The sequence below is a fragment of the Martes martes genome (genome assembly GCF_963455335.1).
Source record: "Martes martes genome assembly, chromosome: 12".
Taxonomy (NCBI): Eukaryota; Metazoa; Chordata; class Mammalia; order Carnivora; family Mustelidae; genus Martes; species Martes martes.
The window spans coordinates 9,505,638-9,529,794 of NC_137900.1; the positions used below are offsets into that span (position 1 = coordinate 9,505,638).

The following is a 24,157-nucleotide window of genomic DNA, read 5'->3' on the forward strand; positions in this document are numbered from 1 at the left end:
GAGGGGATGTGTCCCCTCTATTGCCAGAAAATGTTTTTCGGATGGTGCGGAAACTCTGGCTGCTCTGGAATGGCCCATAAACAATGGTCTGAACTTGATCAGGGGTCGTGGTCGTTAGAGAGCACGCGCAGAATGAGAAGTGCACCAGGCAAGGGCCGCTGTGTTCAAGTCAAACACAGGAAAGGTGCAGCGGAGAAAACCAAAATAAAGAGGACAACCAGATCCAAAGGTCTTGACCCTGGTTGCACTCTAGAACCAACAAACCTGGGGGTGGGGCTTTTAAAAATACAGATACAATGAACTCTCTGTAGGGGGCCCAAGTGTTAGTACTTTTAAAAAGCTCTTGAAGATTTTCTAATGTGCAGCCAGGATTGAGAACCACTGATTTAACAGATACAAAACGTGACAGCTGAGGGGTGCCTGGCCAGCTCAGTGGTAGAGCATATAACCCTTGATCTCGGGGTGGTGAGTTCGAGCCCCATGTTGGGCCTAGAGCTTCCTTAATAAAAACCTGACTGTTGAAAACAGGAGTTTAGGGTGCCTGGGTGGCTCAGTTGGTTAAGCAACTGCCTTTGGCTCAGGTCATGATTCTGGAGTCCTGGGATCGAGTCCAACATCAGGCTCCCTGCTCAGCGGGGAGTCTGCTTCTCCCTCTGACCTTCTCCCCTCTCGTGCTCTCTCTCACTGTCTCTCAAATAAATAAAATCTTAAAAAAAAAAAAGAAAACAAAACAGAGGAGTTTAGACATCCCTCTGGTTTCAATCCATCAACTTGGACCGTGTGAATTTTTAGGAATTACTGGAGTTTATTTAATAGGCCTGGACCGTTAAGGGTAGAAGTCCACGACTACCACCAGTAAAGCTACCCCAACGGTGTGGGTAAAGCCACAGCAGTGACCACAGAACACCTGCAGAATTCCGGCGCTCAGGTCTGCAGCTCAAAGCTCCCTCCAGGTGGCCGTGGTTCCCACAGGCACTGCTGGGGAATTCAAGAGCAGGAGACAGGGCAGCTGCCCTTCACGGTCTTTACTTAGAATGACCTCATTTCACAAGTTAACCAGATCAGTGATAACTGAAAGACAGTAAGTCACAGAAATCTCAGGGCTCTGGAAGGTAAGAGCACCTCGAAGCATTAATTCGAAAGTACATGTAGCATTTAATAGATGGGTAATTATGCTACCTAAGGCAAACTAGAACGAAAAATAAATCACTTTGTTAACGTGAAAACTCTGTGTAGTTCCTGACTTTAAAATATTTAGAATGCAACATTTAGAAATGTTAGAAGCAAACTATTTTATAAGAAAAAGCCTTCAATGAAAAACAGAGCAGGAGGAGCTTTTTTTTTTTTTTTTTAAAACAAGATTATCCTCTCCAATTTCCTCTGTGACATTTCTCCACCTAGAGTTTGTATTAGTTCTTGGTATATTGCACTCTGTATCTATATTTGTTAGAAAATTGACTTTAAAAAATAAAACGGGTTTTAGAACTGGCTCTGTTCACAAATCCCAACTCTTCTGCCATGCCAACCCATACTTTTATTTATAATGTCAAGTGCTTTCTGAAAACACACCCATGAACACTGTGGCCAGCTCTTAAACACGTATCTTGTCAAAATTTCAGCTGAACATTCTGATCTGATTTTTTAAAGAACATGTAGCTTGCTTGTCAAGAAGCAGGCCTGAAATTTCTGAGTCATTATGGAGGCCATGCAGTCATTTAGGTATTTTCCCCAAGTAATACTACGAATTCAAAGGGATCTGAATACACGCAGTTCTTCCATAAAGAAAAGGGCTTGGGCATAAATTCATCCTTTTCAGCGCACATATTGGTTTGGGGAACAGACATTAGAGATTATTCCTGAAGGATCACCTGCTTTTTGGTACACATTACTTCTACGAGAAGGCGTGCATCTTTGATGGAGGAGAAAGTGCAATCCCATTCTGGTTCAAGGTTCAACATTCAGAACTCTGCCTCAAGGCCAATGCATCTGGCTACCACAACAGTCAAATTGATCTGGAGAGCTTCAAGGGTCAGGGCTGCAGTTTAATAATTTCTAGGGCCATTTTAATATTTTCCCGGGAACGTTCCAGACAGCTGTCATGGGTGTATCTAAAAGTGGGTCCTTAGAAATTAAAATGCTAGAGTGGATGAAGAATCAGTTTCTCCTTCACTACAACCCCACCCATGCTTAATTACAAACCATCCCAGGGCCTGACCCAGAAAAGCCACATTGACAGGCTGCATTCACTAAAGTTAGGTTAAGCATGGGTGTGCTTCCAAAGACAGCTAAAGACCTCATCTCTTCCCCCCATCTCAGAGCACCTGACTGCAGCTGAACTCTGGGAACACTTTCTGTTTGCACACTACCTGGTGGCTCACACATACTGCCATAGGCGATCACTCATATTGCTGGTATATATGTCTTGGATTGGTCCAACTGGATTCCAAGTTCTTCAAGGCACAGACCCCATTACCTATCTGATGCAGTACCACACTTTGTAGAGTTCACAGTCAATGCATAGCTATCAACTGACCTGAACAGAGAAGGGGACAGAGCAGACTGTAAATATCTTTACTGAGGGGTGCCTGGGTGGCTCAGTAGATTAAATGTCTGACTCTTGGTTTCAGCTCAGGTCATGATCTCAGGGTCCTGAGACAGAGCCCCGTATCGGGTTTGGCACTTAGTGCAGAGTCTGCTTGCCCCTCTCTCTCTGCTCCTCCCCTTGCTCCTGCTCTTTCACTCTCTCTCATACACAAATCTTTAAGAAAAGTATCTTTACTAAGATATGAACGACTAGCTGCTTGGAGGAAGAATAAACAGCTTTGGCCACTGCCCAATATCAACAAATTCACTTTGTCCTTAACGACCGAACATGCAAGAACTCACTTCAGTTCTCAAAAACTACCAATCTGTATGCTTTAGCCGGAAATGAACCACATAGTTTAGGATTCAGAATATATGTCAAAGTAAACTCGCATCTTTTTCCGGAGTTGCACGGCCATGTCACCAGCACCCACTAAAAACAATAAAGCATCAGTTTAAAAGAGAAGATTTTCACGCATGTGTCCGTGGACGGGTTCACGAAGGTGGTGGACAGATTTCAAGCCCTTGTAAAAGATTTTCCTTTGGGTGGGAGTACTCTTCCCCAAGGTTTGTAACAGATGCCCCAGATCTGCGATTTCAATTTTTCTGAGTGTCAGCTATCTCTTTGGAGAATCTGATGAAAAGTGTTCAATTTCTTCACAAAACTGTTCACAAAGCAATGGTTCCCAGATCAAGAGGCCTTGCTCTAAGGCGGTTTATTCTGATAATACTTCTGTGAAACAGGGCCTGCGTGTGCCTGGTGGGTGGCAGCAGAAAACCCATGAATTTGAGAAAAACACGCTCTCAGCTAAATCTTGGAAAAGAGCTACTTTTAGAGAATAATTCTGCTTTAAGGGCTCCAAGCAAGAAATATGGAATCCAACCTTCTCATGACACAAGAGGACATGGCAGCCCCGCCATTTCCTCTCTCACCTGATGCTGCAAGTTCCTGAACCACTTCCGGGTCAGCTCTTCTGACTTCCGGGTTAGCAGGCCCTCCTCTCCATCAGCCCATTATATACTGCTGGGTTTCAGAAGCATTTTGTCCAGATTATAAGATGCTCTTATAGTATTTATTTAAGAAATTGTGATTAAAAAAACCTCCAAGTCCTTGGACAAGTAAATGGTATATTATTGGAGCTAAGAGAAAACTCACTAGGAATGGTATTTCTATAACAACTTCATTTCCCTGTTGTGTTTTGGCTCGGATCTCTGTCTACAAAATTGCTTTCACAGTTATGGGAATGACTTCAAGTTCATACTTTTTTTTTTTTTAATAAAATTTGCACCCAAGATACTCAAGGGTGCAAATATGGAAGCTGATTTAAAAAGCATTTCTGAGTATAAGAGATTAATTTTCTACAAACTGGCAGACAGTGAAATTATACTGTTAGAGATAGTTTTGTTTGTGTTTGCTCAAAGACAGTTAAATAGTTTGGGAGTATTTGTAAGTGCAAGTCATTCATTTATGATTTTCTCTCTCCAGAGGGAAAAAGGAAAAAAAAAAAAAAAGAAATAAATATTAACTTACTCCTCAAACCAAAATAATCCGACTGATTTACAGGAAGAACAAACATTTTTTTCCTAAGGTTTGTGTGAGAACAGAAACTTATTTCCTCTTAATTTTGTAATTCCATAAAAGAAAATATTAAGTACAGGAAACTTATCACCACAAGGAATCAAAAAGTGCTTTATGGATATCTGCACCCTGATGTTTGCTGCAGCATTACCAATGATAGCCAAATTATGGAAGCAGCCCAAGTGTCCCTTGACCGATGAATGAATAAAGAAGACCTGGTACGTATGTTATCCTCTGGGACATTACTCAGCCACAAAAAGAATGAAATCTTGCCGTTTGCAACAACATGGCTGGAGCTAGAGCGTATCATGCTAAGTGAAATAAGTCAGTCACAGAAACACAAATACTGTATGACCTTACTCACATGTGGAATTTAAGAAACAAAACAAATGAACAAAGAAAACAAGAGACAGACAAAAACCAGACTCTTAAATATAGAAAACCAATGGTTACCAGAGAGGAGGTGGCGGGGTGGGGGTGGGGGGTGAAATATGTGAAGGAAATTAAAAATACACTGAGCCTGAGTAATGTACAGAACCTAAAACTAATATAACACTGTATGTTAACCATACTGGAATTAAAATTTTAAAAAAGGAACACTGAGGGAAAAAAAAGTACAGACTATCTTTGGTCATCAACAAAGTCAGCTGTGTCAACTGATGACAAGGCCTCTTGAATTCTAGAACAATGTTTGTGACCTTTTATGTGAAAGATACATAGATAGAACATGCAAGATTCAACTTTTGTTTAAAAAAAAATTACATCTCTAAAATATAGAGACACACACACACTTGTACCCACCAGACACACAAGGGGTTGTCCCAAGAGAGCACGAGGGAGTCTTTGACTCTTTAAGCTTTCGGAACCATTAATTTGTTATAAGCACATATCCCAGTTATTATTTTAAGAAATTGAAGGAGGGGTGTTAGGCATTATGGTGCTACAAAAAAGAATGCTCTTTTGCCCGTGAAAAAGGGACATCTTGGGGAGCCCAGGGGCTCAGTCAGTTAAGCTTCTGACTTTTTTTTAAAGTACAGTTCACACCTAGCGTGGGGTCCGGCATGCACAGAGCCTGAGCTCACGACCCTGAGGTCAAGACCTGAGCTGAGATCAAGAGTCAGATACTTAACTGACTGAGCCACCCAGGCATCCCAAGTGTGGAGCCCATTTGAAAAAAAAAAATTAAAAGGGATGCCCTTAAATGTCCAATCTAGAAAAACTGAGAAGTCTCTGGATTGGGCACAAATGCATAATTCAATTTAGGCTTTGTTTTTAGCTTTTATACAGACTCTGAATGACTCAGAATTGAAAATTTATTCTGCTTCTTTTGTGTTTTCCCATTTGTACTGATATCTTTACTGATAAAACTCTTAGTTGGGGAGGCATAATAAATGAGGAGAAAAGGGGACAGCCAGAATAATGAGGATAAACATTTGGATGAAAAACAAGAGACCATTTGAGCAATTTTTGCTTGGCAATTTGTTCTGTACCTACGTGTCCATTTCTGGAAGTAGTAAAAACAGGGACCACAGTGACAGCCAGCATTTACTGAGCATCTACGGTCGGGGCTGCAGACTACTACAAATGCTTTACTCACACCGACCCATTAAATGTTCACTTCGACCCCAGGAAGGAAACAAAGACATCTTGTCCTGGGAGCACGGAAAGAACCTGAACCCAGAAGGTCTGGCTTCAGAGCCCAAACCTAGCTTTAAAAAAAAAAAATTCAGTACCAGATTCCTGTAAGTAATCACTTATATGCTCTTTTGGTGATGTCAAACTCCAATTCCACTTCATTTCATTTGGGGGAGAAAATGTCTACGCTGTACATGCCTTTTGGCACAGAAACGTATTCTAGACTGGCTGTGAACAATATTCCGCATCGTTTGGACCCCGCAGTAAGCCCCAGGGCATCCTGACACACTTTCCCTCTTCACAGTGTTGAAACTCTGCACCCTATCAAGCTACTTCAGTTTTCGGTCCATAGAGCAAACACTAACGAAAGCAAACACTAAGTAACAAAAGTTTAATGCTTTGCCCTCATCTAACTCCTTCTGCGTTAGGACGTTAGAATACAAATGTGATGCGATGACAGAAAAACTTTAAAATTGTGTTCTGAGAGGGAGCTGCCACCGTGACCACAGAAGTGCTATTAAAAATATTTATACTTTTGGGGCGCCTGGTTGGTTCAGTCCATTACGCGTCTGCCTTCAGCTCAGGTCATGATCTCAGAGTCCCAGGACTGAGCCCCACATCGGGCTCCCTGCTCAGCGGGAAGCCTGCTTTTCCCTCTGCCCCTCACCCTACTCATGCTCTCAACTTTCTCCCTCTCTCAAATAAATACATAAAATCTTTAAAAAAAAAATTCGACTTCTGTTCGAATGCTGCAGGTCTCCTCCATTTTAGCTGATTAATTAGGTGTTCATTTGCAGGGTCAGATTTAGACAGGGATGTCTGCGATGTCACTGCGACTGGAAAGGGACCAAAAAGCACGATCATACAGCCAGACAAAACCTTCCCCTGTTCCTGACGCTCGGGGTGTCAGGCAGACGACCGCAAGGGTACAGCTAAATATTTTTGGCAGGAATGTGAAACGGAAACCCCAGTTTGGGGAGGAGGGAGGAAGCTGGCGGGAGAATGTTCTTAGACTGGATGCCCCACTATACCATCTGTGTCTGGGGATATTTAAGAGTTTTATTTTGACTTCACATCTGACCTCAGACTTTTTAAAAAGAAGTGGAAACAGACCTATGATTACTTAAGCCTTCGCTTCAGTCCACATGTCATTTTTATCCTATTTACTCTAAAATGACCCCTCTGTACACTTAACTAGGCTGGACTCTAAAAGGCAGAAACCCCGCCCATTCACCGTCATCATCATGCTCGGTTTTTTCTTCTACAATAAACTATCTGTCCCACAGCACGCTGACTAAAAACTAATATGAATTCGGGTTTGGAAGTGGACACGTGGGAAGACAGAAAAAGAATCAATTTTAGTCTGTTTTAACCACTACCCTTTTGACTGGAAAGGAAAACAAGGAATGTAAAAATTTGTCAATGGTTTACTCACGATTCAGTCCCTACTGCACATTTTCACAACCAATTAAATTCAGTGTGCACTCATCAAATCACCTGCAGCGTTTACCTGAATTCATTTCACCTGCAGCACCTGGTCAGCGCGGAGGGCACGTTTTGGTAGCTTCCCAAACCTCAACTACACTTTAACTTGCCAACCAAAGAAGCCCCACGGGACACACTACTAGCAACACCACCAAGGACAACAAAGGGCTCTCCTGACACCTCACGGGATGGGTGCCCTTCGAATCCCCAGTTTACAAGTGAAGCGTAAAGAAGGGTGATGTTTCCTCTCCAGGTCATGCTGGTTCGAGAGCGGGAGAGCCGGGAACAGAGCCCTGTCCCAGGAGGACACGAGGACCGCTTAGAGACAGGTGAAAGGGAAGGCATGTTAACGAGGCTCGCAGGGAAATGTTATAGGTCATAAAATCTCCCAGGGTAATTTCTCAGTTAGTTTCAGTTTAAGGAAAAGTGGTGGTGAGCAGGAATCTCAATGAGGAAAGGATGAGAAAGACGACACCTTAAGCACCTCTCACAATTGACCGTGGGGAAGGTCCCTTCTCTGGCTCCGGAGGCCCTTATCAGAGAGGCCTCTCTGGACCCCCCCCACCTCCAGCCGCTGCCACCCCGACCATCAACACTCACTCTCCCTGTAACTGGAGTTCTTTTCTACAGGGCACGAGTCACCCCCTGACATACGGTGTCCTCACCCAGAATGTAAGCACCGCGAGGACAGAAGCCTACACCTGTGCTTGGAAGAGAGCAGCCACAGAATCGTTATTTGCTGAATTAATAAATGAATTAATGCAATCTCTCTACCTCCATCAAAGTTTTAATTAAGAACACGTCATGCCCGTCATTTTTATTGAGTACGTACTGGTCACTATGGTCACAAACACTGTGGGACTTTTGCCCGCTGTCCTGCATAAAATGAGTAAATGCGTAACTAGAAGATATCGTAGCAAACCAGCAGCCCCGGAAGGCAGCCCCTAGGCCAGCCAGCCCGAGCCTGCTTTGCCGCTCCTAGCCACAGTCCTCGGCCCGAGCCCTGTGAAACCCTCAGACAACGGGAATCAGCAGAGCTCCTGGCGGGTTGTGATTCTTGGTGTTCATTCTACCCATGACCATTCTGAGCCTTCCTCCGGGTTCCAAAAAATGATTCGAGTGGGTGAAAATATCCACACCCCCTTGAAGTACATCGTCCCTGCCCTTCCTCATCCCCAGGTCCCCCGGAACGCCACCTACCTGTGACTTGGCCCAGACTCATTTTCGGCAGCTCCGAGTTCCTCAGCTCCTCCGTGCCTGCCGACTTCATGACGGAGTTGATGGAGGACAGCGTGCTGATGAGCTGCGAGTTCAGAGAGCCGATCTGTGAGTGCGGCTCCCCGAAAGCTTCCGCCAGTTCACTGTAGTTCTCAGCCAGCAGCTTCTGCTGCTCCGCCAGCAACTTCTGGACACGCTCGATGTAGTGATCCAAGCCGCTCATCGTTCCAGAAGGAGCCTGGGGCTGGGGGTCCTCTGTGGACTCTCCAACAGGCTCATCCCCAACACCTACACTCCTCCTGCTGGCTGCCAGCCCCAGAGTCAACTGGGGAGGACCACAAGCTATGGTCCTCATCTTGAGACCAACCAGATAGTTGTCCTGAATATTTATCTGCCCCACACCTGACTCTTTGGTCTTCACAGCCGATGGCCTGTCGAGCCCAGAGCTGCCGGAGAGCACCGTTCCCACTCCAACGGACCGCATCTTGGCGGAGGAGTTGACATCCTTAACACGGCCTTCTCCGATGGCCACGGTCCGCGTCTCCACGGTCTGGGTGCTGGTCTGCTTGTCCAAAGTGCTGAGGGAGGTGTTGGTGCAGGAGTCCACAAGGGTGGCCATCTCGGTGTTGGTGGACTGGTCCACCTGCTCCCAGATGGTACTGGTGTGCCGGCTTGTGGTCGCAGGCACCGCCATGACAGCGGCCTCCACCTGGGGCACGGCCTCCGTGCTCAAGCCCCGGGACGTGCACTCCTTCGGGGGGCAGACGGTCACGTCAACAGAGCAATCTCCGCAGCCGATCGATCGCACCTCCTTGAGATGCAGGTTGGTCTTGAGGAGCGAGAGGTCGTTCACAGACTCCTCCGTGTTGCTGCCTGTTTCGCAGACGCTGATCTCCACACCCACGCTCCGGTCGCTCATCTCCACCGACCTCCCCGCACCCTGGTCCCGCGTCTCCACCCGTTCCTTGACGACCCACCGATTCATGGGCAGCTCCGGCCCCGCGGCTCTGGTCTCACAAGCGGGCTGGCAGGAGACCGCCACGCTGCACGTCTGCACGGAGGTCCCGACGCCCGCGTCGGCCACGTCCACGTGCCGGCCAGCCGTCTGGTCCCTCGTGGGCACCACGGCCTCCACCATCTTGCTGCACACAAGCGGCTGGGCCGTCACCGCCTTGTCCACCTTCTTCCTCGAGCCGGCGGCCTGCAGCTCCTGCTTGAGTTTTGTCATCTCGCGGTCATGGGTGGTCTCTCTGAGCTGGACTTCCAGGCGGTAGATCTTCTCCTTCAGGGCCTCTATGGTCTGCTGCTGCAGCTCAATTTCTTTGTCGGCCTCCGTGGTCACCCCCAGCATGGCCTCTGTCACGCCGACCCCGCAGCTCCTCGTCTCCGCGACGGTCCCCACGGCAGCGTCCCGACAGGCCCCGGGGCCCCTGCGGTACACGACCACGTGGTCCATGCGCTCGTCGGCTCCCACCGCCACGGAGCGGTACTCGCCGCCCTCGCGGAGCCCCGGGGTCGCCTCACCGCCGCTGTCGCGGATCTTCTGCTCCAGGGCACGCATGTCCGCCGCGAGCTGCCGGAACTCCCGGATGCTGTGCGCGCTCTGCTCCACGCTCGCCATCTCCTCCTCGTCGTCTATGTACAGCTCCCCGCCGCCCCGCCGGGCCCGGGACAGCTCCTCCAGCTGGGACGCGTTCCCAGCGCTGTAGGACCGCGGCCTCACGCCACCGATGTCGTTCTGCGCTGGAGCTCTCTGGTTTTTCAGCTGCGAGGCCAACTGCCGCTTCTCCTCTTGTAGGACCGAGATCTTGACCTGGAGCACGGGGATGGTTCGCACCTGCTCCTCGAGCTCCTTCAGGCGTTTCAGGGCGATGGCCATCTGCTCGCGGATGTGCTGCAGGTGCACGGGGCTCACGTTGGTCACCGGAGTGGAGATCCCTGAGCTCAGGGGGCTGTGGCGGATGGAGCTCCCCATGGATGATGTGGTGGCAGCAGCTGGGACATAGCCACCGTAGTCCCCGTTGCCTTGGTATCCGTTCTGAAGTGGGTGCATGGCAGGATTGTGGTTTCCAGAACCCATGAAGGAGGACAGTGAGCCCGTGGAGCCCAGGCCTCCAAAACTGGCCAGCCTGGGCCTGCGGAACTCACCAGGCGCCACCTGCATGGTGACTCTCTCCTGTTCCAGTCTTCTCCGGGTCTCCATCAGGGTCTTGGTGACATGAAGGTTGTGCTTTGGGAGCTGTGGTGAGGGTGGAGGCAGCTGCCGACTCTCCGGGACGGTCAGAAAAGTGGGCGAGGTCTCCAGAGGGGCAGGGGGCCTTGGGGTTGGCGTCGATGTCACTTGGCTTCTGGCGAGGAGGAAGTGGGGGCACTGCTTGTTGTCATCACTGTTGGAGGAGGAGAGGGATTCAGTGGAAGCCCACGCACCCTGCTGGCCGGGCGCGGCCCTGCTGTCCGGGCATGGCACAGATGGCTTCCGCCTCTTCTGGATGTTCAGTTTCTTGATGGTGTTTCCTTTCTGTATGTCATCCACGTACTTGAGGAAATCTAAGTCTAGCTGATAACCGTAGGGGGTCTCCACAAAATAAGGATCCTTCTGTTCCTTGTCATGATTTCCATTCAGAACACCCTCTGCTTTCCCTAGGAGAGCGAGAAGAGAACATTATAATGCCATATAATATACTTGTTTATAAAAGCTACTATTGGGGGGGCACTTGGGTGCCTTAGTCATTAAGCATCTGCCTTTGGCTCGGGTCATGATCCTGGGGTCCTGGGATCGAGTCCCGCATCAGGCTCCCTGCTCCGTGAGAAGCCTGCTTCTCCCTCTCCCACTCCCCCTGCTTGTGTTCCCTCTCTTGCTGTGTCTCTCTGCCAAATAAATAAATAAAATCTTTAATAAAACCAAACCAGGGGCGCCTGGGTGGCTCAGTGGGTTAAAGCCTCTGCCTTTGGCTCAGGTCATGATCCCAGGGTCCTGGGATCCAGCCCCGCATCGGGCTCTCTGCTCAGCAGGGAGCCTGCTTCCTTCTCTCTCTGCCTGCCTCTCTGCCTACTTGTGATCTCTGTCTGTCAAATAAATAAATAAAATCTTAAAAAAACCAAACCAAACCAAACCAAACCACTAGTATTTGTGTATGGTGCAGTGTAGCGGAGCAGTATGATTTAGGAGTTGACAGACGTCTTTCTGTTCTAATCCTGGATCTGCAACTTAACAGCTGAGTGAATAAGTTAATAAACCCCTTGGAACTTCAGTTTAACCCTGAGTAAAAATGGAAATACAAGTATTTACCTCATAAGGTTGTTAGAAGAATGTAATGAGATAGTGGTTTTTAAAGAGCCAAGCACATATTAAGTCCTCACTAAACACTTTATTTTTGAAAAGAATATATTGGAAAGACTTGAACGCATTTCGAGGGGATCATCTCTTTTGTTGTCTACAGTCTGCTGAAGTCTAGAGAGCAGTCCTTAAGACTCTTATTTTTATAAACTGAACACTGAGGCACCAAAAGTGCAAAGTCAGAAGAACGGACCAAATCAGCACAGATCCAGGAAGCTTGGGACAGGAGGCCTCACAGCAATCACTCTTAGGCAGGCTTTGCAGCCTTTCTAAAGGGCGGCCAAGGGCACCCTTTGTGCCTGACCACCTTCAGAAGATCACAGTTTGCCTTGAGCCAGCCCTCGCTGAGAGAGCCAGGACCCAGGGGCTGATGACTGACGCAGGAACACAGTCGGAGAACAGACTTCAACTCTGTTTTGTGTCTTCCCTTTTAAAACCACCACCACCACCAAAACCTTGCCCCAATTCCTCCTCTTTGATTTCTTTTGGACATACCATTCCATACTCCAGGAATACCTTGTTTTGCATTTTAACATATCCAAACAGATGCAAAAGAGAATGAAAATAAAAGCAAACCTATACTCCACACACTGGATCCCTGTGGCATTCAGTAAATGCTACTTCTGGCTAAACCAAACATTTAGAAAAGGAAACGCAAGAACTTTTTCAAGGCACAGACCTTGCTAGTGACCTGAGCTGTGCATTTCAAGTTGAAAAGCAAGGCCGTTTTTGTTTGTTTACATTGTAGGATTAAGTAATGTGTTTTCCTCAAAATCATCATAACAAGCTCTGCATTCTTTGAGCTATGGAAAGTACCCGAAAGCAATCAGTGAAAATGCAAGCCATTTTGTACCCCTGCTCCTATCCTGGGTCTAAAAACCCACCCGACTGTCGTCAAGACTTTCCAGCACTGTGCGTTTCCTGCCTGCCCTTCCAGTCCAAACCCTGCTGAACATTTCCACCTGACAGTGGGAATGCTCTGAGTGAACCTTCCACCTCCCATTTGCCCTCTTTCCTCTGAAAAGTTGGAAAGAAAAGTACAAAAAGACTGCCAGGCAACAGAGCTGTGTATTCTTCATGCCCTGATTTAAAACAATATTAAACTGTTCTCGCTGTCCGCACCCAGGCCCTCGATTTCATTTCTAAAACATGGAAAGAGAATTCTACTGGAACGAGGTGCTCAGCCTCAATCACTTTCTCACCTAAGTAAGGGTGAGCTGATGATGAGCCGGCACCTGGAAACTTGTGCTCGTGCTACCAGAACGCGTCTCTCCTTCTCTCTTTCTTGCCTTTTTAACCCACACGGACAACGCGCTCACTCCAAATATGCAGCCCGACCTGTTTCCAGGGCTGTCTGAATTCCACAAGCAAAGAGAAGCTGCGGGCTCGGGTGTCAGGCAAAAGCAGGCGGATCTGACGGACAGGAGCCAGGAGCCGGCGATTCTAAAATTGGGCTGTGGCTCCTCCAGGCCACAGGGGGCTCAGCCCAGGGACCAGCCCCTTACCCGCCCCGCGCTGCGCTCCGCGGGCAGGCGGCCACCCACCCCCCTCCCCGGCGCCTGCTGCGCTCCACCCCCCGTCGGGCACCTCCGGGGGAGGGGGGCGCCCGCTGCGCTGTGCTCCGCACCGGCCGGGTCGCAGCCGGCCGCACGTCCAGCGGCGCCCGAAAAACGCCCTCCGAGGGGGTGCCCGCTGCGCTCCGCCCCCCACCGGCCTCATGGCCGCCGGCAGCTCAGCCCTCCTCTTGGGCGCCCACCGATCCCGTCGGTAGCTCACCCCCACCCCGGGCGCCCGCAAGGCTCCGCTCCCCGCCGCCCGGACCTCCCGCCCGCAGCGCAGCCACCCGGCGCCCGCCCCGCCGGCCGGCCCGCTCCCAGCTCGGCGCCCGCCGCAGCGCCCCCCGCCCCGGGGCGCCCGCCCCGCCGCCCCGCTCACCAGCTGGCTCGCACTGGGCCCGGCCCTGCCTCGGACGCCCTCCGTCGGTCTTCACCCCCTAAGGAAAGGAGGTTCAACGTTCGTGCACACTTCGCCGGGCCACGCGCGAACACCATAGGCCCAGGTCTCACCAATGAAGTCTCCCTGCGGCTCCGGGGACACCACCCCCGGCCCACTCAGCGGCTCGGCATTCCCCGCTCTCTTAATGGAAACAGGAAACCGGGATCTGGCGAAAACGTGTGTTCTTCGGGCCGGTCGCGGCCAGGCGCACACATGCAGCCGCGGCTTAAACACTCCAGACAGAGGCTCTGTGTCCGCGGTACCCGTCACTTCCCAAGGAGAGTGTGTGTGCTCCCGCCCTCGGTCACCTGTGGAAGTTCCAGGCACAATAGGGCCACTGTCCCCAGCAGGTTCTCCAAGCGGCCCCCGCAGTCCTGGCTGGTCCGGGGGCGCTGCGGGAACGCTTCCCGGCTCTTGGCTCCTCACCAGCCACAAGCAGTTATGCCTTAAGTCTTAATCCCAACCAAGCCTTTGCCCTTGCTAAGAAGTTCTTTGAAACACCCCACCTTTTTCCAGCTACAAAAGTATTCCCTGCTTATGTCAATTAAAAAAAAAAAAATCACCTCCAGGCCATTTAAAGAATGAAAAAAGTCACTCAGCTCTCACCCCTTAGGAGAAATATCAACATTTTGGTAGAACCCCAAGATTTTCCTGTGTATTTCTTAACATTGTTATTTTACCCATTTTCAGTAGAAAAGGTTAATTTTTGTTTTATCTGTTTCTCTTCAAAATGCTTTTTTTCTTTTCTTCTTCTTCTTTTTTTTAATGCACGACTTGATGTCAGGATTTAGAACACAACAAAGCACATCACATTTTTCAGTGAAACTTAACTGGCCGCCGGCCCATCTTTAGTTAGTTGTGAAGTTCACAAAAGGCATAGGTCATGCTGAATTATCCCCCAAACAAACTCTGGACTTCTACATCTGGGACTCAGGAAAGGTTAGAATTTAACCATGTTGGGCTTGACAATTTCCTAATACTGCTTAAATCAGACTATCCTAAGGAGCCAGGATCCGAATTCCATCCCCAGCACCTAAAAAGAGCAACCTGGGTTTCTCAAGGTGTCATTTCTGCAATCAGCTGCCCACTGTATGTTCTACAATTAGGTGAAGACACCCAGTGTCATTTTTACCTCCTGCTTTCTGGGGTACCTTCACATACAGCAACACAAATAAGGCATTCACATACAGCAACACAAATAAGGCTCTGATGGATTTCCCAACTTCACTTGTGTAGGTCTTCTCTCTCTGTGCTTGATTAAGGATGTTAAGAGCAACGAAATTAATTTTTGATATTTCCTTCACAGCTCTCCCTTTCCAATCATACACATCACTTAATAAGATGTGGGGAACTATGTAGATGTTTAAACATGTTTCCTGAAGGAATAACTGAATATACAGTAGCATGTAATGAATTTTTAAGAATATCTTAATATTCTGTAGGCAGAAGTTACTTGCTCTGTATTGTCTGTAAAAGACAATTTTTCCGTGAAGCTGTTTCAGTGGTTATCTTCAGGTTGTGGAATCATGGGTGGTTTTTATGTTGTTTCTTATATTTTATACATTTTTACAACACATGGTTATCTTTTAAAAAATATTTATAAGATTGTAAGAAGTTACCGGAAAGCAAGGGAAAATGTATTGAAATAAACTCCAGGAAAGTTTGTTCAGGAGGGAGATGTACGGGGCAGCCATGGAAGACACCCCGATGTTCCTCTGTATGTATGAACCCATCCTGGAAACTAACAGGACTCCCGGTTTAGCTGGGCACATAAAAAGACTGTATTTCCCTGGCCTCTTTTACTATTAGTATGCCATATGCAGAAACATCATAAAGCAACCCCCCAGAACCTCCCTTCAAAGACACAGGAATAGTTCTCCGGCCTCCTTTCTTCTTTGTCACGTCCTCCATCCTGCTGCCCGGAATGAAGATGTGACAACTAGAACACTAGCTCCCTCACAGGACTGTGAGTTCACACATAGGGATGGAAGGACAAAGTGCTAGAAAAATCCTGGATCTCTAAGAGCTCTGCAGATCAGAGCTAATATACGACACCTGGGAAGCCACCTCTATACATCTATATAAAAGAAAGAGAAACTATTCTGTGTGTTGTGTCTCTGTTACTTGGATCTACACTGAATTCTAATGGATATGGCAATCTCTCCTCCGTGTCTCCCCTCCCCCACAAAAAATTAAGACCAGATCTTGAAAAGAAGAAGAACATTAAATGATTAACTGGGGAGAGGCTACAATAAAATTTTTTTATTACAGAAATTTTTATTAATTCAAGAATAATCAGGAAAGAATAAAAACAACACTTCTTAAAAAACTCTCTAAGTGGGTTATAAAGAGACTCTTAACTGCCTGAAACCTTTTTTTTGGACTAAAAGGGTTATGCCTGTTTATATATAGCCAAGAACCACTGGCTTTGTCTGCAAATGGAATCCTGAAAGTAACAGCTTCCAACAAAATATTCTGGAATCACAGGGCTGTCCCCTGGGGTTTACAAGAATTTTCTAAATGTCTGGAAATCCAGTGGTGGAGACTGCTCCTGGCACCGCCTCTGCCTTCATTATATAGCATTTATTAAAAGCTTAATTGGGTGCAGAAAATGGTCCTATTCAGTGGAAAGAGTAGGAGGAAGGATTATAAGAAATAAAAGGAGGTACAGTCTGCTGGGAAATAAACGCCAAACACCCTAAACATAACACTCATTGAGATCAGTTACAAAGGCATATTATCGACGAGAATATGCTCATACGTGAATAATTAATCAAAACAGAATGGTGTTAACCGAGAGCTGAGTTTTTAAGGGAAGGCAAGTGATGACAGAGAAAAAGGGCCAAGGCCCAAGGCAGAGACTGCTGGTGCGGCCCGAGGACGGACAAGGTCAGAAGAGCTGGGGAGTGGCTGAGTACGAAAGAGGCCACCAGACTCAGGTCCCAGACCAGGGGGATCTGGTCCACTTACAGTCACCCTGCGGGGCACACCCAGCCCCACGCTAGAGGCTAAAAAGGCCTTGACTCAGACTGTCTTGACTCTGTGTGTGGACTGGACCAAGGTAGGCCAAGAGATTAAATTCAAGGGGACCAATTAGAATGTTATCATCCTCAAGTGTGACACGAGGACCAACCAAATAAAAAATTTATTTGTACACTCGACTCACAATTAATATTGATAAAGAAAAACAGTCTTTAGTAATAATATCCATCTATCCATCCATCCATCCATCCATCCGTCCATCCACCCATCCATACATCCGTCCATCCATCCATCTGTCCATCCATTTATCTGCTGTTACTATTTACCAGGCTCTGTCCTAAGAGCAGGGGACACAGTGTGAACAAGAGATAAGGTCCCCACTTTTCATAAGACTCACAGTCTAGTGGGCAGCAGGGTATGTGGGGATAAAACCCAAGTAAAATACGAGGCAAAAATGAAACAAAGAGGTGGAATCACCAGAATTTATCCTGTTGCATCAATGTAAGGAGACGGGCCACTAACAGCGGGTGCATGGCTTCTTGGGTTGACATCATCTCTGAGCTGACCTACTTCCTACACACCAACGGTATCAGAGACCCTCTTCCCGCTTCTCTCTCATGACCCACTTTCTACGGTCTGCAGTTTGGGGTAACCAAACACCAAATGAAAACAACACTAAGTAGAGACAATGTCCCAAGTCCAGAGCAAATTCCCTTGTGTTCAGAGAGAAGCTGAAATCAACAAACTGATGGTAATTCTACTCTTCATTTATATATTTACCACCTATAAAACTTAGAGCTCTGTGAAAGGGGCCCAATTATGGCCTCAAGAAAAATTTAAAGTTTCCTTGCAGTTTATCTGCATTAGCAAAGTGAAATGGAGGTATGGATATCTCGAAAATAACACTTTTTTTTTTTTTTTTTAAAGAGAGAGAGCGCGAGTGCAAGTGGGGGAGGAACAGAGGGAGAGAGAATCTCAAGCAGGCTCTGCCCTCAGCTCAGAGCCCCATGGGGGACTCATTCTCATGCCCGAGACCAGGACCTAAGCTGAAATCAAGAGCCGAATGCTCAACTGACTGAGCTACCTAGTTGCCCAACTTCTTTCTTTCTTTTAAGCAAGCACTATGCCCAATGTGGGGCTTGAACTCAAGACCCTGAGATCAAGAGTCACAGTCACCCTACTGAATGAGCCAGCCAGGTGCCCCCCAAATAAATTCAGATTAACAAAAGGTTTTATAGGATCTTCACTTCTCAAGGAAATAAAATTTACTCTCCAAACAATACTTGGTTTGAGCAGACAAAAAAAAAAAAATGCACTCTCTGGGAGTGTGGGAGATTAGACTAGATGGTAGTAAATTAGTCACAGGGTTAACCTAGTAGCGGTGGTTCTCCACAGGGGGTGATTTTTGCCCCATGAGGGACATATGGCAATATCTGGACACCTTTTCGGTCATCACCACGGGAAGGGGGTGCTAGTGGCATCTCGTGGAGGGAGGGCAGGGTTGCTGCTGAACATCCCACAGTGGGCAGACAGCCCCACCCTCCTCAATGGCAGATTATCCGTCCAGAACGTCTGCTGTGCTCAGGCAGAAACGGCCTGTGCCCAGGACAGGGAGGAGAGTCAAAACTTCCCATAGAGCGATCGAGAACTTGGGTCACAGAAATCACAGTCTCCATGCCCCCACTTCTCAGGGGGACCGTAACATCCTACTCCAGGGACAGGGTTAAAAAAAAATGCCACTTTCGAGGAAGAAAACGCTAAACACTTTTCTACACAGGCTGCCCCACTGAGGCAGTCTTTAGTCTGAGCAAAACCCACCGGAGGGTTCTGGACTACTACGTCCTGGTGGACTTTTCAACGGACAAAACTTTGATATTATTACTTTATCTATGTGTGAGCATCCAATGACTTCTGGTCTCGCCGCTGCACTCTATAGGCCTGATTACTGGCTGAGTGATGGCACCATGAGAAATAATTACACCCGCGGGCCACAACTTCCATGCTTTTAATGTCTTTTTCTTCACCAGATGCTCCCCTGAACTGCTGAAACTGAACAACTCTGCTGATTCCCATAACCGCACCGTCTCCACTCCCATGGTGCATGAAGGCTTTGCCCCAAGAGCTGAGTCAGTCCCCGAGAAGCACATAATTATCATGGATCCCCATATTTAAAAGCAGCAGAGTTGCAAGCCTCCCGTTGTTAGAAGCCGTCGAAAAGACTCCACATGAGCTCGGGCAGAGAGGCAGGAAAGCAAACCAGAGGATGAGAGAGAGAGAGGGACGTTCCCACGAAGTTAATTACTCAAAGTATGAGAGCAACTGAGTTAGCAAATCAACTTTTCTAGGCTCAAATGAGTGGGACAAAGAAAACAGTGAAGTGGGATAGATACTTCCGGACAGGTTTAACAGGAAAGTTCTGCTGATGGCGCTGTTAGCACTAAGACTTTCAGACCCGAGGACCTTCCTGGTACCCAATCGACGAGCAACCCCATTTGGTGCAGAACACACAAAAAGGAGGAGGACAAGGTAAGCGTTCCTCATTCTGCTTTAAAATGACGTAGGACAGATGAGATTTCCTCCTGCTCTTCCATTATGGAAGAATTCCTTTCCCACCCGCTCGTCGCCCCTCCCAGTTAGCACACCCGCCCATCCATTCACACACACAGTGAGCACCTACTAGGTGTCAGAGCCTTTGCCCATAGCCACTAACCTGCACGCCATCCCCACACCTTCCACTGTCTCCCACCACTACCCCCTTCCATACCGGCTCCAGAATCCCACAGCCCACGAGAAGCATGCTAATCTAGGGAAGGTGCAATGACCCGACTGAAAGAAGGATTTTATTCTTTTATTCAGGAAATATTTATTAAGTACCTACTGTGTGTGAAACCCGGCTAGGGGCTGCTCAGCAAATCAGACAGAGAGCCTGTAGGTGAACGTGTGAAGTACAGGAGGGGACAGACAAGGGGCTGCAGAAAGGAAGGGCCAGCGGTGAGGAGCGCAGTGAAAGTCAAGCCCAGGGAGCGAGCTGGACAGAGCGGGGGGCGGGGGGTATGGATCGCGCTGGGACAGGGCTGGACTGGAGAAGGGTGCTGGGAACCGGGCAGGGTGTATGCTTGCAGGGGAGAACGCAATGGGAGAAGCTCTCAGGTAAAGAAAATGCACACACCCAACCTGTCCCGTTTAGACACCGAACAGAGGGCCGTGCCCCTAGTGAGGCAGACAGGCGACCACACCCCAGCCAGGCAGGGCCCTGGGAGTCCGGTTTTTGGCTCCTAAGTGCACTGAGAAGCTATCAAAGGGTTCTAAATAAGGGAGTGAAATGATCAGATCTTCAGCATCCAAGTCCCCATGAATGTTTCTCTTGGTGTCACAAATCCTTTGCACGGAGCTGAGTTTTAAAACAACTCGATGCTAAGTGCCAGCCGTAATGTTAAAACCACCAGAACTTAGAATCTGCATTTGGGATGACCTATGGCCTACTGGGAAAGCTTGACAAGCTCAGCTACTCTGGGCTGGGCTGGGGACCAGGATCAGCTCTCGGGACTTGCCCTTGGGGGCTCTCTCCATGACCTCATTATGCTGTCAAAAAAGAAAATATTTTTCTTTAAAACAGTGGATGACTCACTGCAGAGAAAAATGATAGGATTTCCTTTTCTGAAGGTCATTAAAACATGATTAAATTTACTCCGGGAGGGACACGTGTGGCACGGGTGAGGGTCTGACTTAGCGCTCTGGGATGCAGAGGACACACGGGCTCTGCACTTGAAACTCTAGGAGGGGAACCGCAGAGACTGAATACGTCTGTGAGGCAGGAGCATTGTCCCTGACAGCCAACAAGTGTGTCTGCACGGGAGGGAAGGCCAGCTGGCATGTAACTACCCCCTGACTGCTCCCACCCCAGCCCCCACTCTCCCCACACCTTCCCAGGTGCTGATTTAGCTGATGCAAAGGCTACAGATAGAGGGTCGGGTCTGGGAGAAGCCAAGCAGCACACGCTAAAATCCAAGTCTTCCACTCACTAAGCTGGTTTCTGACAAGCTCAGTTTCAGGTCAGTCTGTCCCCAGAGTCACCTGTCAGAGTCAGCCTGCCTGACAAGGATCTCGCTGCAGGTGGCCCCCAGGGCCTGAGGTGCAGACAACATCGAGAACTCCGAGAACACGTGCTTGCCCACGAGTTATTCTCCAATGTCAGCACACCTCAGATCAGCTATTTAAAGACGGGGTCAGGATGCCTGGGTAGCTCAGTCGGTTAAGAACCCGACTCTTTGGTTTTGGCTCAGGTCATGACCTCAGGGTTGTGAGATCGAGCCCTGCCTTGGGCTCAGCGCTCAGTGGAAAGTCTGCTTGAAGATTGCCTCTCTCCCTCTGCCCCACCTCTAGCTCACTCTCATGCATTCTCTCTCTAAAATCAATAAAAAATTTAAAAAGATTTTATTTATTTGAGAGTGAGAATGAGGCAGAGAGAGAGGCAGAGAGCCAGAGTGGGGAGAGAGAAGCAGACTCCGGGCAGAGCAGGGAGACTGCTTTGGGGCGCGATCCCAAGACCTTGAGATCAGGACCTGTCTGAGCCGCCCAGACGTCCCAATAAATAAATCTTTAAAAAAGTCCATCAAGGTCATGCAGAAAAGGAAAGGCCGTGCAGGAAAGGAAAGGCCGAGAACTGTTCTGGGCTGCTGAAGCCCGAGAGGCATGGCCCAGGCAGGCCCCGCCCCCTGCGCACACACGGAAGGAGATGGAGTAGATGGGGTTAAGTGTGAACCACTGGGGAGGTCAGAATCAGGGCGGAGGAGGTAGGAGAATTTCTTTTAAGTTTTCGGCAAGTTTGAAATGATTTCAAAATAAATTGCACATTTATGTCTATGTGTAGGCAGAGAGAATGAGAGTTGGAGATGACGATGAGCCTCCTTCGCTTGTGCCTTAGCGTTTTGGGGGGACAGAAGTGCCACCATCCGGTCACCGGGGAGCACGGCCAAGACTCTGCTGTTGCTCGTATATGCAAACGAGGCAGCCTGTTTTTTTTTCTTTTAACCAGGCCGGTGCTCTTGCTCTTCTCTATTACATATTCTTCGAGGAATGTTACATTTGTTTGAGGTATCCCTGGAAACGTGGAAGGCTTCTCAATTATTAATGTTGCTGATTGATACGCCAGGAGCCCCATTAGAGAAAATAAAGTCTAAACGCTCCTTTCTGGGGTGCCCAGGTGGCTCAGTCCCGTAAGCGTCTGCCTTTGGCTCGGGTCATGATCCCGCGGTCCTGGGATCGAGCCTGCTTCTCCCTTTCTCTGTCCCTCTGCTGCTCTCCCCCTCTCTCTCTCCAATAAATAAATAAAATCTTAAGAAAGAAAAAAATTAACGTTCCTCTCTGTGGCATCAAAAGTCGACCATTTGGCCCGAATCCAGGACCTGCCCAGTTTCCTTCCCACCCTGCAGCTCAGCCTATGGAACAACTTTCAAGCCCAGCCACCTTCGCTCATTCTGGTCCCTTCTCGTCCATCAGGATTAGCTACACCGTTTTGCCTCAACCCCAACAGCCCACCTTCGTCAAAGCTTCACTTACCCCCAGCTGCTCTGTCCCGGAGGAACCGGTCGCCTTCTTCCCTCTGCTCTGAAACGCTCTGCCTACACATCCTGACCAGCAAAGCACGTGTGGGTCTTCCCCCACCAGACGGTGTCTCGGGCAGGGCGGTGGAGAGCACAGGAATCAAGTAGAATTTCTTCTCCTACCCCCGACTGCTGGGCACACAGTGTGCTCACTACACGCGGAGATGAGAAACTCAGCACGGAGGCATCTAGAGATTGGTCGGCAATGGTGGGGGAAGACACGTAATGACAGGAGCCAGCACTCTGGGGCCAGACGGCCCGGGTTTGGACCCTGGTTCTGCCATTTCCCGGCTGCTGGCACGTTGGATGGTATTTCAGCTGAGTAATTGGGGAAATAACAGACGTGCCGCCCAGCATGGTTGTGGGCTGCTTAGATCCAAGCCTGCAGCCTGTTATCATTTACCGTGAGCAGATCGCCCTCCGCTGTCCGGTGAGGCGTCCCGGATGACCCAGAAGGCCTCCCCGCCCCCCTGCTGCTTCTCCCCGGTTCTGAGAAGCCAGGGCTTGAGGTGTTGAGCGAATGAGCTTGCTACAATGTTGAGGTCCACTCTGGACTGTGCCTCTGGGCGTGGGTGGGGGAGCGGCTGGCTGGCCGGGCAGGGGACGTGCATGTGCGTGTGCCTGTGGGGGCTCATGGGGCCCAGGGAATGCGGTGAGGAGATGCCGCTTGGGGGGAGAGGAAGGCCGGGTCCAGCATCAGCCACATAGGAAGGAAGTAAGCTAAAACCAAAGCCAAAGTCGACCCACATCCCTGATCTTTAGCAATAAAGTATGGCCAAATCAAAACATCCTCTTCTAATACGGGGACATGAGTCTGCACTAATTTTCCTGAACAATCTCGTGCTTTCAGCTCCACAGAAGTCCTGAGAGGAAAGTGTGCTTGAACACACTGTGCACACATGCACAGTACCACCTCACTCCGTGCCAGTCTAGACTGGCTCCCCTAGATGGGGGAAGGTGTAACTTTCATAAAACAAGAACAGAAGTTATCGATACTTCCAAGTTCAAGGACAAGCCACGGGGCTGCAGGGGCCTGAGATGGGCCATGCAGAGACCAGGTGCGCATGCATAAAATGAGAAGCGGGGTGGGCCTCAGGAATTTCCACAAGTTCCTTCAGACTATGACCCTCCAACTGCACTTCCCACGGAACGTCGTAGCACCGCACGCTGCGTGACTGAGGGGAGAAGACAGGGCATGGCAGCAGGTGTCAGACCAGATGAGCTTGCGCGGACAGCTCCCATGGCCTTGTCCTCTGCCCATTTCATCCCGCAGCACCTTTCCAGAAGCATCACAACAACACAGCCTAACCACGCCCCCCAAAGCAGCTTACCCTTGCTGTAGCATCAGTTCTACTCTGGACCTGCTGGAAGAATCCAGATGCCAGGCTGCAGGTGAGTCGCTGGGAGGGAAGGACGTGGAAAGGGAACGGAACGGGCTGTGTTTTAACAGAAGGCACTCACTGTGCGTCAGGGAGGCACGCCACACGGCAGGGCCCTCTCCTCCAGCGCTCTGTGCCCGCCCTCAGGTGCAGACACGCTCGGCCCCAAATCTGTCTTGAAACGGCCACTGGCCTGCCGTCAGGACCTGCCCCTGACCCACCGAGGCAGTGCTTGCTCGTGTTCACGGTCTCATTTGGAGAGATGCTACTTGAGACACAGCCCAAACTGGTCATGCATGCACAGCAGAGAGCTAGCGGGGGACGGAAGGCTGTTTTCCAAACTTTCTTCAAGAAATAACAC

The 24,157-nt window shown here is 49.0% G+C and overlaps 1 protein-coding gene across 3 annotated transcripts in view; it reads right to left on the reverse strand.

Moving 5' to 3' along the window:
• Positions 1 to 24,157, reverse strand: part of KANK1 (KN motif and ankyrin repeat domains 1) — a 60,005-nt gene that overhangs the window by 18,178 nt on the left and 17,670 nt on the right. For 2 of the 3 annotated variants that reach the window (XM_080819669.1, XM_080819670.1), the window contains exon 2: positions 8,483 to 11,140. In XM_080819669.1, coding sequence (XP_080675795.1) covers positions 8,483 to 11,140 — 2,658 coding nt within the window. Of the gene's footprint in view, positions 1 to 8,482; positions 11,141 to 13,772; positions 13,930 to 24,157 lie in introns of those variants that run through there. The other variant, XM_080819671.1, reaches the window with a different exon arrangement.